The sequence below is a fragment of the Corythoichthys intestinalis genome, chromosome 4, assembly GCF_030265065.1.
Source record: "Corythoichthys intestinalis isolate RoL2023-P3 chromosome 4, ASM3026506v1, whole genome shotgun sequence".
Lineage (NCBI taxonomy): Eukaryota > Metazoa > Chordata > Actinopteri > Syngnathiformes > Syngnathidae > Corythoichthys > Corythoichthys intestinalis.
In genome coordinates, this window is record NC_080398.1 from 55,925,628 (window position 1) to 55,944,870 (window position 19,243).

The 19,243-nt window shown below is 38.8% G+C and overlaps 1 protein-coding gene across 4 annotated transcripts in view; it reads left to right on the forward strand.

Annotated features, from left to right (window-relative positions):
* The window catches only part of LOC130914348 (intermembrane lipid transfer protein VPS13B-like), a 625,421-nt gene that overhangs the window by 111,115 nt on the left and 495,063 nt on the right, over positions 1–19,243 (forward strand). For 3 of the 4 annotated variants that reach the window (XR_009062893.1, XM_057833447.1, XM_057833446.1), the window contains exon 17: positions 2,623–2,807. Coding sequence is in view for 3 of the 4 variants with exons in the window: in XM_057833447.1 (XP_057689430.1) it covers positions 2,623–2,807 (185 nt within the window). In the remaining variant the exon portion in view is untranslated. Of the gene's footprint in view, positions 1–2,622; positions 2,808–4,866; positions 6,875–19,243 lie in introns of those variants that run through there. The other variant, XM_057833448.1, reaches the window with a different exon arrangement.

Consider the following 19,243-nt stretch of genomic DNA (forward strand, 5'->3'; position numbering starts at 1 on the left):
ATGCACACAGGCATGCAGAGACACATGAAAATCTGTTTGATGTCAAGCTGTATAGAATGTAACAGTAGTGATTTTAATAGTTGAGAAGCATGCTTGTCAACCACATGTAGCTGTGGATTAAAAAGTATGCATGCAATCAAGTTAAACCTACTGACCCTGGCACATTTTCTTTTTGCTTTCATCTTCTTTTTCAAATTGTCTGTGTCTTAGTTGCCCCCACCCCACCCCACCCCGCCAAGGCAACAGTAGTACTGCACACCGTCTATGTGCAGCTAACAGGTCTTGTCACACTAATGCACCACCCAGGAGCAGAATAAGGGGAAAGCTGTAGAGACACACATAGGAGAGCAATGGTAGGAGAGAAGTTAAACGATTACAGAACTGCAATGGAGAAACCTTGTGACTTACTGCACACTTTAAGTGGGATCAAATTCAAACCAATGTGTGATTAAATTAACTGTGACGTTCTTTCACATCACCGTCATCATTGGTGAATGAGTGTTTTATTTTCACCTTTCTAATCATGTTATCGATAGTCTGTGTACGGTACACAAAGAAATTTTAATGCCCGTCTCCACCCTTAAAAGATAACAATGCGCAGTCTCGCTTTAGGACTAAATACTCTACCGCAGTGGTCCCTAACCTTTTTTGCACCACGGACCGGCAATGTGTGGCAGAAAATTACAGAAAATAATAACACGACGGGGCTCAAAACGAACGTAAAGTGCACGTTGAATCAACCTTTTTTAATGGCGGCCTCTCTTAAAACTTGCTGACGAATATCCTTGATCGCAGCATAATGAGTTCGTCTCCAATCGTGAAAGGTTTCTTGGCTTTAGCAATATTATCAAAATCTTTGCTAATGTGTGGGCTTATTATTTCCGGGAACAGATCTGATGCGCTTACGGTATTAATGAGGACAAGCGCACATGGATATAAAAAATACTGTAGATGCTAGCTCCAATGGATTTCAATGAAGACTTCCTATCCAGTTTTATTATTATATATACTGACTAATCCGAGCAAATCCGCCATAGCTGAGGTGTGCCGCCCGCAGCACACATCCAATAGCAGTTAACAGTACTGTTTACATCAGACATGACCAAAGTCCGGCCCGGGGGCCAAATGCGGCCCTTTGTCAAATTTCATCCGGCCCCCAGCCTCTGTCATAAAATCAATAACGTCTGGCCCGCACACAGGCTTAATAAATTGGTCAGCAGTACTGCTACCAGCATATGAAGTAGCTTACACATGGAATGCTGCTCCTCATTTACCCACTAAAAGGCAGCAGCACTCTAAGCAACATTACCCCGGGTGACCCTTTATTCCCAATTTTCTAAAATAACGACAATCAACAACAACAAAAAAAGTTTCAAGGATAGGTGGAAATTGGAATATTTCTTCACTAAAATACGCAACAACTGTGTCTGCCTCATTTGCAAAGAGACAGTCGCTGTTTTTAAAGAGTTCAATGTGAGGTGATATTACCAAACAAGACACGCTGACATGTACGACAAGATTACAGAGAAGATACGCCGTGAGAAATTCAAGAAACTTGAAGCTGGTTTAATTTTACAGCTGCAGTATTTCACAATAGCCTGAAAGCCGAAAGAGAACGCCACAAAGCTAGTTGCGAGATTGTTGAAATTATTAATTAAAAAAATAATAATAAAGCAAAAGTGACACACAGAATGGCTTGCTAAAATTTGCTTCAATAATTTGTTCTGCGTAAAGGACGTCAACCCAGGTCGGCCCCCCACATTTTTACAACACCAAACCTGGCCCCCTTTGCAAAAATTTGGACACCCCTGGTTTACATTGACTGACGCTGAGCTTCTACTAGTGTACAAAGACCCCAGCAATGGCGGCCAACCACTAGAGGGCGATTTACACAAATCACTATTCAGATTAGTGAATAGAGTAGATTGGCATTTTGAAGTGTCAAGAGGCCAGATTACGATAGTTAACAAATGATTGATTTTTTTTCTCTGCGGCCTGGTAACAAATGCGCCACTGACCGATACCGGTCCCCGGCCTGGTGGTTGGGGATCACTGCTCTACCGTACTATTGTCATGGCATGAACACTATTAAAATAAAATGGGATCATTCTCAATACTAGTTTGAATACCTCAACAGTGTATATTTGAAAGGCATTCTGTAACTTTAAAGATATTTGTAAAGCCCGTGTGTGCACTGTACCGTGCTGTGTCTGTCAGAAAATAGTCAGCGTATGATCCGCTGAGGTTCTAAAGGACATAAATTTGAAAAAAACCAACCCAACTGCTGTTACCTCATTGCTTTTATTCCCATGCTGAATTTCCAGGTGGGACATCCCTTCACATAAAGTAAATCGTCATTATGGTTTTGACTAAGGTGGTGAGAAAGGGTTCGGTGGCAAAAGAGCAATGCTACTTAGTAGCTGCCAAATAACTAAAGAAGCTTGGCTTGCACGACACTAGATGTTGAAATCCAAGTCTTAATGTTTAGCCCCTTGTGGTATAAAGTCAATGTTATTTTAAAAAATGTATGTTTACAGTCAAGCAGAAACTTGCACTAGTATCTTGCCTTCAGTTGCAGTATCTTTAACCAATCCTTCTTTCTATATCTTCATTATCTTGCAGGAGTAAAAGGTCTTCTGTCCTGACCACAGAGTGTATTTTGGAGCTTCCTCACTTCACTTTGCAGGCCACAAGAGCACAGACACATCTTCTCCAAGCAATATGGCAGAGTTGGACGCATGGAATGTTGAATGGGACCCCCTCGCCACTCAGTGAAAGCCTTATTAATGAGGTTTACAAAGCTCCAGGTAAAGAAAAATTACATATTTTATCAACTGCCTTGTGCTCGATAAGTCCATGTAAATTGTGTTTTACCACCAAAAAGTGCAACGTTTGTACAACTACGTAATTCAATGATTTCCAGAACACTGCGAAGGGTAAAGCAGGGCCCAAAGTAGAATCCAAGGTGGTGTTCACCTGCTACATTATGTGCTTTTTAAAAAATTGTCATTATTTTATTAAACTTTCAAAAACCTAAAAACTTTCTATTGCGTCAGAAATGAGCACTATGACATCAGGAACCGACAGCAGTAAACTTGTGAGGCAGACAGCTCAGAAAAGAAATTAAATTGTCCATAAAGGCTTAAGTAAAGCCAAAGTAAACAGCAGAGTTGGGTGATATGTTGGCGTTCCATCATTATTCATGACCACAGAAGCATTAAAAATGTTCCTATATATAGTCATCAGAACTGAAAGGTGGATAAATAAAAACATTCGCAATTTCAGTCATAAATGTATTTGCATTGCTGGTAGGAGGCTGAGAGTTGGAAGTGATTGCAGAGACCTTGTTAAATTAATGACAAGGATTAATCCTTAATTATCTGGTCTATTAATGTTCTATTTCAGTATTTTGCCTGATGTTAGAATCGAATTAAAACAGTAGCGTTTCTCAATGATAGTCACATCTGGACAGTCCTCTGGAGGGTTCGGGGTTTTCCAACTCATTAGGATTACGTTGTTTGGTGAGCCGTCAGTCTCCGGCTGCCAAACCAGCAAAGCTACCTTTTTACTGTTGTGTGGCTGCCAAAATGTATGAAACTGGTCTCCCGTGGAGTGAAGTCAAATATTCCTCTCCTCTCACTCTGCCTTCTCTTGGAACACAGTTTGAATAGTTACAAGGGGAAACATTTTAACATCTGGACATTCGGTTGCAGGTTAGAAAAAAGGTGGTAGGGGAGATTTCATTTAAGACTTGAGAGGCAAAGAAATGCTGAGGAATTGATGATTTCCATACGTTTGGAGTTTAAATGTTGAGGTGTTGAATAAATGTTTGAAACTCCATATGAATGTGGCAAGTGCTAATTTAGTTTTTCAGTGAACCTTTGCTATTTATGTGGGTTGTGGATGAGGTCTCAAGACAAATAGCCAATATTCACGAGAAAAAGTTCATATTAAGGAATGTATGTAACGTTTTTGGTTTCTCAAAGGAGCCTCAGAAGTAGTAGCTTGGTATGCATTTTTTTCTTTCCGGCTCTACCAACCTTACAGGTTGATTAGACTTAGTATGACACTGCATGATTAGATGATTTAGTGCAATCCTCTAGGGCAGCCGGTTAAAACTTTAAGTCCGAGTAATAAAGTCATCTTTTGTATATTTGCTGATATTTTATTCATTTAAATTGGGCATTATTGTTAACAATAGTCTTCTATGTGGTATGTCAAATTTACAAGACATATTTTTGTGATTTCAATTGAATCAAAATAACTCTTAAATAGCTGTTATAACTATTTGAAATATCTCCAGTGTAATGCTTTTTAAAACATTTTTAGTGCTAACAGTGGGTTCCATTATTGATAACATTAATGTGGTTTTCTGACAGAGTGGCAGTGGATATTTTACAGTGATTAAAACATCTAGAATTGGAAGCAGGTTTTAGAATTGTTTGTGCTTTTCACCAACCAACCCAGCCCTAATGTCACTGCCTACTGGGATGTCAAACTCAATGCACAGGAGGGCCAAAACTATGAGCATACATCAGGTACAAAACAGAGGAGGGTTAGGGCCACTAGAGGGGGGGGGGGGCAACGGTGGCCAAGATTCTAAGAATAAAGTCAAAATTCTGAGAATAAAGTCAGAATCTTTTAAAATATTTTACTACAGTGGCCCTAATCCTCTTCTGTAGTACAAGGATTTATTAAAAAGACTAACTAAACTGTGTATTATCACAAATGTTTATTGAAATGGACACAATACAATATTGTTCCAACTTCCAAAATATGAGAAAAACTTAAATTATCTGCACTTTTGTTTTTATTTATTTGTGAAAACACCAAAGTAAAAAAATAACCCAACATTTTTCTACACAGTCTGCACCCATTTCGATGCACTTCTTCGAGCGGCCGACAACCTTATGAATGCCAGTTGGTCACACAACCATGTATGCACCGCTTTTTGCACTGCTTCGTCAGAAGAAAATTTACGACCTCGAAATGCATCTTCGATCATGACTGATCTGCAAAGATTGTGCTCACTTATCAATGGTAATGCATCGGTTTGCCAATATCATTTGTTGAGATTGCACGGTCCTCTCTTCACTGGTGGAGGTTGATGGACGTCCTTCTTTTTCTGCATGTTTCACATTTGTCCAGCCACTTTTAAACTTCTCAATCCACTCAAATACCGTTCTTTTCGATAGTCTTTTTTTCGAAGTCGTTTGTGAATTTCAGCCCCCGGTGAAACTTCTGACCATAAAAATCTTACTACAGCACGTTGTTCTTCTCTGGTTCACTGTGTTATTGGGGCATCCATTTTTATCAACTGAAAATAACAAGTGTTACAACTGATCGAACAGTTAGATCAACTGATCATGATCATGTGACACATCAGTGTTAAAAAACTCAAGTGTGCACTATAGAGCAATGTGTGGATAATTTTTGAATGTCTTTAACAGTCTTAGAATTTTACCAATATAGATATAAACATGCTGCAACATCCTGCCTCTAAAAATATATATTTTAATGTGTTTGATGTGTTATGTAATCTGGAGTCAAAGTGTTCACTAGCATGCATTCTAGCTTACTTAATGTGTTAGTTTGTACGGACATGGCTTAATAGTTCCAATTATTACTACTCCAGGTGCTCTTACTTACAATGTCAATGCAAATAATGATCCGCCTGTTTCTTATGACCATTAGAGAAATATGTGCATGGCTTTGCTAAGAGTAGTCAACGTTTGTTTGTTTGCTATCAAATGCCTCTATGGGCCACTTCCGTCATGGTATGCAATTACATCCTACCGGGAGAAAGAGACACATGGTCTGGACTGACACATACTCAAACATTATACACTAGCTGAAGCAGCTCTCTGAACAAGTAAAATCTCCTGACTTTGAACATGTTTTTGAAAGAATTCCTACCCCCTCCCTTTTAGATGTTAGAGATTCTCAATAGTAAGAGGTGTTTCATATTGAGCCTTGTTGATAACACATATGGTCAGTGTCCTTAATCGGGAGCTGCTTTGAAATGAGATTTCATTTCTTTTCCAAAGAAATAAAAGATTAGGGGCACAAACTAAAAAAAGATTCACTTTTAATCTTGGGTTACTGATGGGCAGGTTGGGTTTCCTCAGAATAATTTTGGCCTCGGATTAGAGCAGTTGTCGGAGATTTTAGATCACTGAAAATGACTGGTGCGTAATCACAACAGCTTGTAGATTTAATCTTTTTTTTATTCATTCATTCATTTTCCATGCCGCTTTTCCTCACGAGGGTCGCGGAGGTGCTGGAGCCTATCCCAGCTAACTATGGGCAGTAGGCAGGGGACACCCTGAACTGGTTGCGAGCCAATCGCAGGGCACAAGGAGACATACAACCATTCACGCACACATATTTTTAATTAAAAAAAAAAAAATACTGCAGTGTCATCAGTTTTCTATTTGAAAGGCAGCATGGTTGGTTAGTAGCCTAAATTTGGCCTTGAAAACCAAGTGATTGAATAAAGTTAGGAGAGAAACACTTCATAGTAACAGATGTCATGGTGGCAGAAGCAGTCGGAAGCCTCTAATTCCCGCCCGCTGTGGTGTGCAGCCACTGTTTAACCTTAGGTTTAGTGATACACTGACCACACTGACATCCCCCACACTGGGGCAGTCTCATTTTGTTTCAGCTAACAGTGTGTTTTACATAGTGTTTAATACTATATCCAAGAACCCTGGTATTAAACAGTTTCTAGGGCTAAATTATTAAAGACAACAATACTGGTAAGCCTGCCATTCATGGTGCCTTAAAAGGTGTTAAGAAAAATTCATTTTCTATTTATTTAGGCTGTACAGTAGGGCAAATAAGTATTTAGTCAACCACTAATTGTGCAAGTTCTCCCACTTGAAAATATTAGAGAGGCCTGTAATTGTCAACGTGGGTAAACCTCAACCATGAGAGCCGGAATGTGGGGAAAAAAACAGAAAATCACATTTTTTGATTTTTAAAGAATTTATTTGCAAATAATGGTGGAAAATAAGTATTTGGTCGATACCAAAAGTTCATCTCAATGCTTTGTTATGTCCCCTTTGTTAGCAATAACGAAGGCCAAAAATTTTCTGTAACTCTTCACAAGCTTTTCACACACTGTTGCTGGTATTTTCGCCCATTCCTCCATGCAGATCTCCTCTAGAGCAGTGATGTTTTGGGGCTGTCGTTGGGCAACACGGACTTTCAACTCCCTCCACAGATTTTCTATGGGGTTGAGATCTGGAGACTGGCTAGGCCACTCCAGGACCTTGAAATGCTTCTTACGAAGCCACTCCTTCGTTGCCCTGGCTGTGTGTTTGGGATCATTGTCATGCTGAAAGACCCAGCCACGTCTCATCTTCAATGCCCTTGCTGAGGAAAGGAGATTTTCACTCAAAATCTCTCAAGACATAGCCCCACTCATTCTTTCCTTTACACCGATCATTCGTCCTGGTCCCTTTGCAGGAAAAACAGCCCCAAAGCATGATGTTTCCACCCCCATGCTTTACAGTGGGTATGGTGTTCTTCGGATGCAATTCAGTATTCTTTCTCCTCCAAACACGAGAACCTGTGTTTCTACCAAAAAGTTCTATTTTGGTTTCATGTGACCGTAACATATTCTCCCAGTCATCTTCTGGATCATCCAAATGCTCTATAGCGAACCGCAGACGGGCCTGGACGTGTACTTTCTTCAGCAGGGGGACACGTCTGGCAGTACAGGATTTGAGTCCCTGGCGGCGCGTTGTGTTACTGATAGTAGCCTTTGGTACTGTGGTCATTCACTAGGTCCCCCCGTGTGGTTCTGGGATTTTTGCTCACCGTTCTTGTTATCATTTTGACGCCACGGGGTGAGATCTTGCATGGAGCCCCAGATCGAGGGAGATTATCAGTGGTCTTGTGTGTCTTCCATTTTCTAATAATTGCTCCCACAGTTGATTTCTTTACACCAAGCGTTTTACCTATTGCAGATTCAGTCTTCCCAGCCTGGTGCAGGTCTACAATTTTGTCTCTGGTGTCCTTCGACAGCTCTTTGGTCTTGGCCATAGTGGAGTTTGAAGTGTGACTGACTGAGGTTGTGGACAGGTGCCTTTTATACCGATAATGGGTTAAAACAGGTGCCATTAATACAGGTAACGAGTGGAGCCTCGTTAGACCTCGTTAGAAGAAGTTAGACCTCTTTGACTGCCAGAAATCTTGCTTGTTTGTAGGTGACCAAATACTTATTTTTCACTCCAATTTGGAAATAAATTCTTTAAAAATCAAACAATGTAATTTTGTGTCCTCCCCCCTCCCCACATTCTGTCTCTCATGGTTGAGGTTTACCCATGTTGACAATTACAGGCCTCTCTAATCTTTTCAAGTAGTAGTACTTGCACAATTGGTGGTTGACTAAATACATATTTGCCCCACTGTATGCATGGTATTTCCAACCGTTCATCACTTACTGTTTGTTAAGGCTTATTTTCACAATTCTCAGCAGCCCATCCCATTGCCTTTCAGCTCCATTCACATGAATTTGTAGTCATTTGTGATCATTTTACAATATACATTACAATCGACCTTCTTTAGCATCAGTTTTCATCTAGCCATGCAGCCGTAACATTTGCGAAGACTGATCTGTTATACTGATTAAGTGGCTCATTTAATGCATAGTGACAATTTATAGTTGTTGGTTTTTCGTAATTATATAGCTACAACCGTATTTTTAACATTAGGCACAGTTTTTAATAAAGTCTCGGATCTGGGTGACAGTTTAATGAAAACAGTTTGTGTCTTATTGTCATTCATTTTATTGGCATTCCTACACTTGACTCATCACACATTTAAAGTACATGAACTATTAACATAAAAAATGGGGTATGGTGTATTCCTAGTAAATATTTATTATATTTAAATAGCAATGCGTTAGTTATTACACATTTGTATGCTGTTTTTGTTTGTTGCCCTCATTACAACTCCTGCGCAGTTACTGCTCCATCCCAACAACACCTGATCAGTCACTTTGTGCAGGCAGAACCTCCTATCTAACCACTTTATTGTAATTCCTCCAAAATTAAGTGTCCATTTTGCTTTTATTTTATCGTATATTATTTATACTGTAGATGGCATTTTGCATTGGGGGAAAAAAAGCTAACATTTTTACCACGTCGATCACAAACCTCATGCAGATGCGATTATTGGTGTTTGCAGTCTGTGGTGCATAACATGGCCGACATTATTTTTGTTTAGCTTAATAGTCATTTTTCATGTCATGTTTGACACATCCACATTACGAGATCATTTTCATCAATGATTTCTTTCCCAGCTTCCAAAGCTCTTTTAATAAATCAGGTACCTGCAGAGGTCTGGGAATACGGGATGCAGGGGCTTGAGACGGCTTCTGTGTATTTTATGAGCTGTGACATAACTTTAGAAGGACAGACTGAGCATACAGGGAAGAAGGGGCGAAATAATGACCCACAGAGAGTGAAAAATCGCTGATGAAAAAGTAGAATAATTAGGGTTGATGGGTAAATGTTACAGAAGGATGGATACTAAAAAGGTTTTACAGTGTTATGTGGAGCTATTGCCCGGTCATCTGATTATTGGTTCTTATTCTGGCACAATTTAGCTACCTAATGAGTGTGACACCCCACTTATTTTGGAAGGGAACCGTCCTGCCTCATGGAGTTTCCCTCCCAAAATACTTTCAATTTCCGTCGCCTCCTGGTATTGTACCATTTGTAACAAGAATTAAAAATGTACTTCTGAATTCACTCTCCCCTACTTAAATTTGAGCTTATCATATCATTTAAACCGATAAATATTTTCCCCCTTGTTCTGTCCACCCAAGTCAATAAGGTAAAAATGATTTTATCTCTATTAAGAAACAGTTATGTTTTTTACTTGCTACATTTATATTTGTGTGTGTGTACAGTAAAATAGAAAATGAGTGGATGTCATTATATATTTTGTCAGTAAAGATACACATGAACCGTCTGCCCATATTACTTTTTGCCACTCTTTGAGTTAGAGCTGGGCGGTAAACCGAAAATTTACCGTCACCGAAATTCTTCACGATGACCGACGTAATTTTGACCATGTCGGTAAATTTGGTAAATTAATAAAACAAGAAAATAGTCTTTTCATCCCGCTTTGACTGTGTTGTTCGCCTATGTTCATTCCCCTTTAAGAAAGCAGTGAATGTACTCACGTTGGGAGTCACGTGATCATCAGGAAGCCAATCAAACAGAAGCCCGGTAAGCTAACGCTAGCAGCTAATGCTACAAGCAAAACGTGATGGAATGTGGCTTAAGGGAGGTTCGCCAAACTTTCACCCGACATTTAATAGACTCTTGGTGGCATCCAGACGGGCTTTCACCCGCTGTCCTTCCTTGTTCTCACGACTTCCGGAGATGGTGCTTTCATTGCTTTCTACTGGTAGCCAGGCCACAGGCTAACGCTAGCGCCTAACGCCAGCAGCCGCTAGTGCCTAACGCTAGCGGCTAACGCTAGCGCCTAACGCTAGTGCCTAACGCTAGCGGCCGCTAGCGGCTAACGCTAGCGCCTAACGCTACAAATGAACGTGATGGAGTCGGATAGCGGCTCAAACCTTGTCGAAACGGCTGAACTTAATGAGTGGATTGGGCACGGACTGCATCTAGCAATTGCTATGTCGCGTTATTTTGTATCTGACTGTGTGTGATTTCTCTGATAGCTTTTGTGATGGTAAAGCATTCAGCATTAAGCACAATCCAACGGTGAAACTTATAATATGACTGAGAAATGGCCCCAACTATTTTTCTGTATGTGCTTAATTCTGTGTCATTATTGCAATCATAAAATCTTAAGTGTTTCATTTGCAGAAGATCAATGTAGCTTTAATGTGTGTCTGTCTGTCTGTTTGGGGGTTCATGTATGCCTGCATTTATTAAAAAAATGCACTGGGGGGGGATTGTTAAATATATCAAATTGAATGCTGGTAACTAAATCAACAAGAAACTGTTAACCTGTATTTCATGCATTGATTCAGATTTTCAAATTATATAAGAGTCCGCTTGGGCGACTTTATCGTCATTTATCGTTATCGAGGTAAATCTGCTCCATTTATCGTGATACGTGTTTAAGGCCATATCGCCCACCCCTACTTTGAGTCTTAACCTTTAATTTTACAGTTCTATTTTCGGCAGGAGAAAAATGGTAAATGGTAAATGGTGTTATACTTATATAGCGCTTTTCCACCTTTTAAGGCGCTCAAAAAAAAAAAAAAGTAATTATGCAAGTTGTAAACGTTCAGTGTTTGCACTGCAGCAAAATAGAAACTTGAAGAACATTCATTCAACAAGTCTTAGACTGATAACGTACTTTATTAAACTACCCCCGTATTATTTGGTCAAAAACTGCATAATGTTGCATCTTCAATATTTTTCCACAAAGTACTGGTTCAGCATGACATATCATGTATTTGTTATTTCAACACATGTGAAGGGTGTCCCATTATTGTATATTTCATGTAGTGTTTTTCTCAAGGGTTATGAATCACTTATCAATACTATACAATACCACCATAATGCTACTGCAACCATTTTAAGTAATCATCATTTTTGGGTATGGGTGAAAGTGGATACAAAAGTAATGTTCTAGACTACTTCATAATGCTTCATCAGTACTGTGCCGATGTTGACTGGCCCCAGAGCATGAGCTGTCTGTTGTTTTCGCCGTCCTTTTCACCTTGCTCAGCGTTACTCCTTTTCACCTCCATTGCAGCTGCTGATAGCCTGCTCTGACAATAAACATTCGGGGTTCATTCTTTTTTCACCATCTTCATCTGCTGAGTTTGGATGAGATTTCAGTCTTACTCATTGTTAACGTTTCGCACATATTATTCAAAATATGCCGTAAAAAAGCTACTCTTCACAATTTATAATGGCTTCGGACACACACATTCAACATCCTCCAGACTTAGGCAAGTGGGTTTATTTATATGCAGCAGAGGGTTATATTGAAAATATAAAACGGGTATCAAGCTTTCAAGGGAAAAGTATACAGGTTCTACACTTAAAGGAAGCAGAGGGTTGTGATACTAAGGTCAAAATGTTACATGGAAAATGAAAAAACAATAAGGTATTGATAGGACACAATGTTTACTTCAAAACATGAAGCATCGCTTTAATGGTAGTGCATTAATAGAACTGAGCCCAAGCAACTGCGAATGAAAACCTGATGTTATAAAGATGACATCCTAGTCGTATGTAATATTCAATAACAGTAAGTACAACATTGATATCCAGTTTTAGGAATGTTCTTGCCTCTACTAAAGCAAGTTAGGCAAAACAGTTTGCTACTTAGCCTCTTGCATTAGCTCAGTCTTACTTTAAGAGACCACTTGTGTGTGCTTATTTATTTAGAAAACATTTAGCTGGGAGTGACGCAGTACGTTCACACTGTTTATTTTATTTATTTGTATTCTGTTTATTCTATCCAGTTGTTCTTTTCGGCTTTGGGAAGGGAAAGTGCCGCATTCCTACTGATGATATCTTTGGGTACCTCGTGCCCGATTTAGATATTCCATTGGCACATGGTTTCACCATTTTGGACGCCCGCAGCTTGTTGATCCTTATTATGGCAGTTGGTGATCTCAAAACCCCCAAATGAATCAATTAGACAGTTGGGCATCCAAGAGTTCGACGGATCGTGCTTGTGCAACGACGTTACTCAGACGTATGATTGGTCAGTTGCTGTTTGGGGGCGGGTGGAGTTTGTGTATGTGTCAATTATTGCTCTATTAAAGCAAATTAACGAATGGTGGCCATGGAAAGGTTAAATTCAACCAAAAACTAAAGCATCATAAAATTCTGTTTCATTATGTCTTGATCACTCACTCAACACACTTTTCTTTGAAGAGGTAAATAGTGGGTTTGAGTTAAATATTTTCCTGTCACCTAGTGTGCATTAAATGGTAGCAAGAAATCAGGAGGAAGACGAAAGGGGCCTTTTCATTCACACATAACCTTGTTTCTGACATTAAAAACACGTTGTGTCAGCATTGAAGAACTAATAAATAAATCTTGGATGGAACTTGAGACGGATCTTGTCAATGCAAACTTCAATGGGCCACATACGGCCTTGTTCCTTTCCTTGGCAGATCGTGATGATGTTTTAAGTCAGTCCAGACACAGGCCTCAGTCTTTCTTTTGTCCTCCTGCGTCTCTGTTCTTTTTTATGTCATTCACTTCAGTCGAGAGTTTGTATATGAAACCAGGGAAATTAATTCAAGGCAGCAGCTTTTGAGCTGTATTTTCCAATAATCATTCAAAGGATTGGTCTGTTACTTTTTAGGAGATCAAAGCGAAATAAAACACATTTGTTCATCCTTAAAACAACATCTTTGGTCAACTTTCACCAAGCAACCACAGTTACTTACTCAAAAACACTCAGTCCCACACTATCTGTTCTTTGTCCTGAGATTCTGCAATCTTCGACAAGAGTAATTAAATATGACGATAAAGAAAAGAATGATAAAATGTTTGAATGTCCCAGAAGTTTGCAGTTTGATAATATTTTTGTGTGAAAATGGTAGGTGTGTCACTGTTATAAATATTTCAGTTGGAAAGCTGATTTTGGAAGTCGACCCAATTGAACATAAACCACCGCCACTTACGTATACCACCATCGTTATCTGGAGTAGACAGAGTGGCAAGGCAGGGTTTCTTAAGGACCCCACAAATGTTTTCCTACTCCTTACACATCCTTTTCGTGGTCCTAGCACCGCATCTTTTTTTTATCCCTTCCTCCCATCACCTTACTTTCACTGCCTTTCAAGCTCCGTGCCAGGACCCATTAATTTTGACCAATTGGCCTCCACAAGAAGCCTCAATCGAGGCAATTCGGTGGCAAAGAGAATCATGGTGTGAATCAGTGTTGTTTTCAACAACAATGACGATAACGAAAATATTTCGTCGACGAACAATTTTTTTCATGACATAGATGTCACGATGACGAGTTAAAAATGCGGCTTAGGAGACGAGAACATAATGAAACAACACCGTTTTTGTCTGACGAGACGATAACGAGACGAAAATGCGACATTGTTTCTGTCATTTACTCACGATGCGTGACATTTTCGTATTGTACGTGGAGTAGGTCAGCTTGCATCGTAGCAGTGTTTGGGTTGTGTCACTCATGTGAGATGTGCGGCGCCTTTCCCTCACTCTCCTCACCAGAGTTTAGGATGTGTCTAAAGCTAGGCTACGGGCCATCTTGCTTGTTTGGAAACGCGGTAAGATTTGTTTTCTTATTTTTACAAGAGAGAATAGTCAATGCGGCTTCAGGTCTGTGCTGAATGATAATCAGACACGAAATGTAACTCCTAGCATTAGCATAGCATTCACCTTAGCATTAGCTTCAGAAGGGCAAGCGTCCTCTTAAAACACTGGCCAGGCTAAAGCAGAGCTACTTGGTTTTTCTGGAGGAGAGCCAGTTGGCAAAATGACAGCTGCTTTGTTTGGTAAATGAACAATTACTTGGAAATACTAATTGCTTGCAGCTTTTGGCTAGACTTTTAAGAATATCAAAAAAAAAAAAAAAAAAAAAAAAAAAAAAATAGCAAAAAAAAAAAAAAAAAAAATCCCAGACTTCCCAGTGTTAAAACTCGGACAACATTTTTAATTACATACATTGCGTGGCTTCCAGGTAGGTTTAATTGAAAATGGTATACTGCTTTTCCTGCTGAGTGTGTCTTATTATAACCAAGTTGGCGTTGTCCTTGTAGACGCAACAATATGTGCTTGTCTATGTTCATTCAAAATTGTTGGAAACCTTTATTTATTTTTGGACTAAAACTTTTGAATTTTACAGACAAAAACATTTTGAGTAACTCTCGACTAAAACTAGATGAAATTCATGTGAGATTTCGTCGACCAAAATTAGACTAAGACATATTTTGAAATTACTAAAATAAGACTAATAGGTATTTTCGTCCAAAAGACTGAGACTAAATCAAAAATTAAAAGGGCTACCAAAAACAACACTGATTTGAATAGCCAGGAACATGTGTAACTGCATTAGTGAGTAGCAAAAAAAAGCACGCAGCACCTGAGAAGGATGCAAACAATGAAAATAAGAGTCTCTGCCACTACTAACACCATCATCATCTATTTCTTCACCATTACCATCCTAGTATATTTAGTTGTTACATGCCGTGATGTGGTATTACACTCCTGATTTTTCCGGAGTTGTTCCCCAGTTTTAGGATGGTAAATCCAGCTGCCCATACTTGCCCTCATGGTGTTTGGTGTTCTCTGGCCTCAAGCTGTGTGTTTATGTACTCCTTGCACCTGCCCTCATTTGACAAATAACAGCACCACACGCATTCAATTCTCCCGGTCACACGCAGAAATACTCACACGTGTGGTTATAATATACACACACACACTAATGCATTACACACATATGCCACAGTTCAGGGCAACAAACTACAAACCCGTGTGTTTTCTCTTCCTGGGTCCCCCACTTTTTATAGTCTCAACAGCTGGACAAAACATTATTAAGCGCCCTCCAGTACAACTACTACCACCCCAGCAGGTGCACTGTGCCCTTTAGAACATCAACGTGGGTATGGGGATATTGTAATAACACACTGTTTCCACATTGTTGTCATATTCATGTATTTTAAACCTAATTGATGTCAAATTGGAGGACATCTAATTAAATATACTGTATATGGAAAAAGTCTCCTCTCTTTTGATATACGTATAGTATTTACCAAAAATTCACAACAGTTGAATTTGGACCAAAAAGTAGCAAGTAAAAAAAAATGTAATTTTAAAAGATTGTCATATTAAATTTATGCAAATATTTTATTTTCAAGTCTAGCATTACCTCAGAGATTTGTTGATGTAGCATGCATTATGTGCTGATGATAGTGAGATGATGAAGTAAAAAGTTTTTTTTTTAATTTTGTGCTTCTTTATTGAGTCAACGCTGATAGCCTGTTCACTTCGCATGTCTGTCTGACTTTGACATGAATACAAACTAGGCAAGTGCCGGTTACCGGTGTCAAGGTTTACCGTTGTATGAAAACGTCACGGTTTCAAAACCACTCAAATTTTCTGTCGTACCGTAGTACGGTATTCTCTATTTTACATGTCTCAGAAATGCAGCCGTAACTGTCTTGGAGCGGCAGCGCTCACCCCTCCCTCTACGGTTGTTGCTGTGTTTGTCAGTGACGCTATTCTGCTAGACAGCCGGCGAACCAAAAAAAAAACACTCCAAACAAAAGGCCTACTTTTCTTTAATTTATGGAGGTCTCGAATCATGGTAACTGAAATATACAAAATGAATACATTTAAAACGTTGTACATTTGTATTTTACACGTGTGAGTAGCTTCATTAGCACAAACACAACAGAATGTGGGGAAGTCATCATATCCATGAACACCATGAAAAAGTTCACCAAAAACAACACACATTTTCCTTTCAAATACAAACTAACTAAAAACTTACAGACGAATGTTAGCCTAGTATTAGCTGGGAGAGCAACTTTGTCGAGGTTATAAATCTCATGGCCACTAAGAACCAAGCTTGAATGAAGTACAAAAGGATAGCGTCAAAGTTTGCTAATTGCGACAGATGATCTTTCCCTAAGCATAAATGCACGTTCGTTGGACAAGAAGAGGTCTCACTCCCAGTGTTTTTTAGATGAAACCTTTACACAACAATATTTACATTTTAACTAACTTATCCATTTTAACTTATTAACTTATGAATTATTTATCTTGTTAACACAAAGGCATGACATGTAGACTAGAGTTGACACAGTGGCTGAAAATGGCGAAACTTCACTTGAGCTTTTGCCCCCTCAAAAAAAAAAAAAAAAAAAAAAAACCAAACAAAAAAAAAAGCCAAAAGTCGTACAGTAGATATTTTTCAATTTTATTTAGAAGTGTTTTTACTTTTTTATAGCAATTAATTTTGTTCTTGCTCTAATCTTGAGCAACCTGAGCTGTGGCTGTGGGTCGTCTATAAGTTCTATTTATATTAATTTGGTTTAAAATATTTCTCTTTGTTTATTTATTTATTTTAACATTATATTAATGCTCCAATTTGCAAATATTTAAAAAAAAAAAAAAAAAAAATCACGGAAAAAAGTTTTTACCTCTCAAAATAACACATTTTGGAGCTATAATTGCAATACTGTGATACCGTGGCATTTTTGCTCATGGTTATCGTACCGTCAAAATCTCATAACGGCACATGCCTAATACAAACACATATTTTTTTTAATTAACATGCTTAACAATTGCTGATATGATGTAATTACATACATGTTCATGTTAATGTTATCTTTATACAATATCTACAATACCGAATTAATAGTCTATTACCCAGCAGGATCGCTTATGAACATATAGACAACCTATATCAAGTGCATGTATAACTTAAGGAAAAATGAAGTACAGTGGTATGAAAAAGTATCTGAACCTTTTGGAATTTCTTAAACGCATATAACATTTCTGAATAATATCACCATCAAATTTGACCTGAGCTTTGTCAAAACAACACAGATGTAAAAAACAGGGTCTTATTAAACTAAAACCACCCAAACATTTACAGATATTCATATTTTAATGAGGATAGTATTTTGTGCCCCCCCTCCCCCACCCCACCCCACCCCCTTTGGAAGCAGTAACTTCAACCAGACGCTTGCTGTAGCTGCAGATCAGTCTGGCACATCGATCAGGACTAATCTTGGCTCATTCTTCTCTACAAAACTGCTGTAGTACAGTCAGATTCCTGGGATGTCTGGCATGAATCGCTGTCTTTAGGTCATGCCACTGACTCTCAATGGGGCTCAAATCTGGACTTTGACTTGGCCACTCCAGAAAGTGTATTTTGTTCTTTTGAAACCATTCTTAAGATGATTTACTTCTGTGTTTTGGATCATTGTCTTGTTGCAGCATCCCTCCTCTTTTTAGCTTCGACTCTCTGACAGATGGCCTCAGATTTTCCTGCAAAACATCCTTATAAACTTTTGAATTCATTCTTCCATTAATGATTGCAAGTTGTCCAGGCCCTGAGGCAGCAAAACAGCCCCAAATCATGATGCTCCCTCCACCATTCTTCACAGTGGTGATGAGAGGTTGACGTTGTGAGCTGTTTCATTTTTCCTCCACACATGACATTGTGTGTTACTCCCAAACAATTCAACTTTGGTTTCAAAAAACGTCTGTGGAGTGTCCAGGTGGGTTTTTGAGAACATTAAACGAGCAACTATGTTTTTTTTAAACAGTAGTGGCTTCCTCTGTGGAGTCCTCCCATGAACACCATTTGTGGCCATAGTTTAACATATAGTTGATGATATTGGACTCTGCCATTGATCTCTGTACGTCTTTAGCAGACACTGTAGGGTCCTTTTTAACCTCTCTGAGTATTCTGCGCTGAACTCTTGGCGTCATCTTTGGTGGATGGCCACTCCTTGGGAGAGAAGCAATAAATGTTTGGGTGGTTTTAGTTAAAGCAGACAATGTTTTTACATCTGTGTGATTTTGACAAAGCTCACATCGCATTGTATGGTGATTTTCTGCAGAAATGTGAGAATTCCAAAAGGTTCAGCTAATTTTTCATACCACTGTAGCTATACTTTAATTTCCAGGTATGTACTGTAAGAGGATGGAAACACCGAACAGCTGTTTGACCGAGTGGGAGTTTTCATGCAAAGATCCCATTATTAGTTCACCTGCATTTGCTTATTATGGAGAAAAAGAAAGCTTGCAGAAAATCAAATAAGAGGAGGTTATTTTGACTAGTCAGTCCTATCAAAACAGATAATGCAAGAATGACTATGATGCGCTCTGACATTTTTAGCTTCTTGGAAGAATGTGCATTTGATGAATGAATACTCCTCTTTTCTCTCAACAGGTGGCCTGGCACATCACTCCCTGAGTAATCTCAAGTGCTGTAGCCATCCAGTTTTTTTTTTTTTCACTTTCTCAAACAAGTTCTTTGAAATGGCAATTCAACATAAAAATAATATAGGCTATATATGTTATGGCTGCCAGCCGGCCAAATTAATTCCGATCATATGACAGCATTAAGCCGATTGATTTGGGTGAAAAGTATTCTTTTTAATTTTCTTAATTTTTATAGTTTACAAGATTAACTAAATAATAATAACCATCCATTCATTATTTTAATTCTAATTATCTTATGAAACTATTGGTAATTAGAAGATAAATAGCTTTTTTTTTTTTTTAATTTA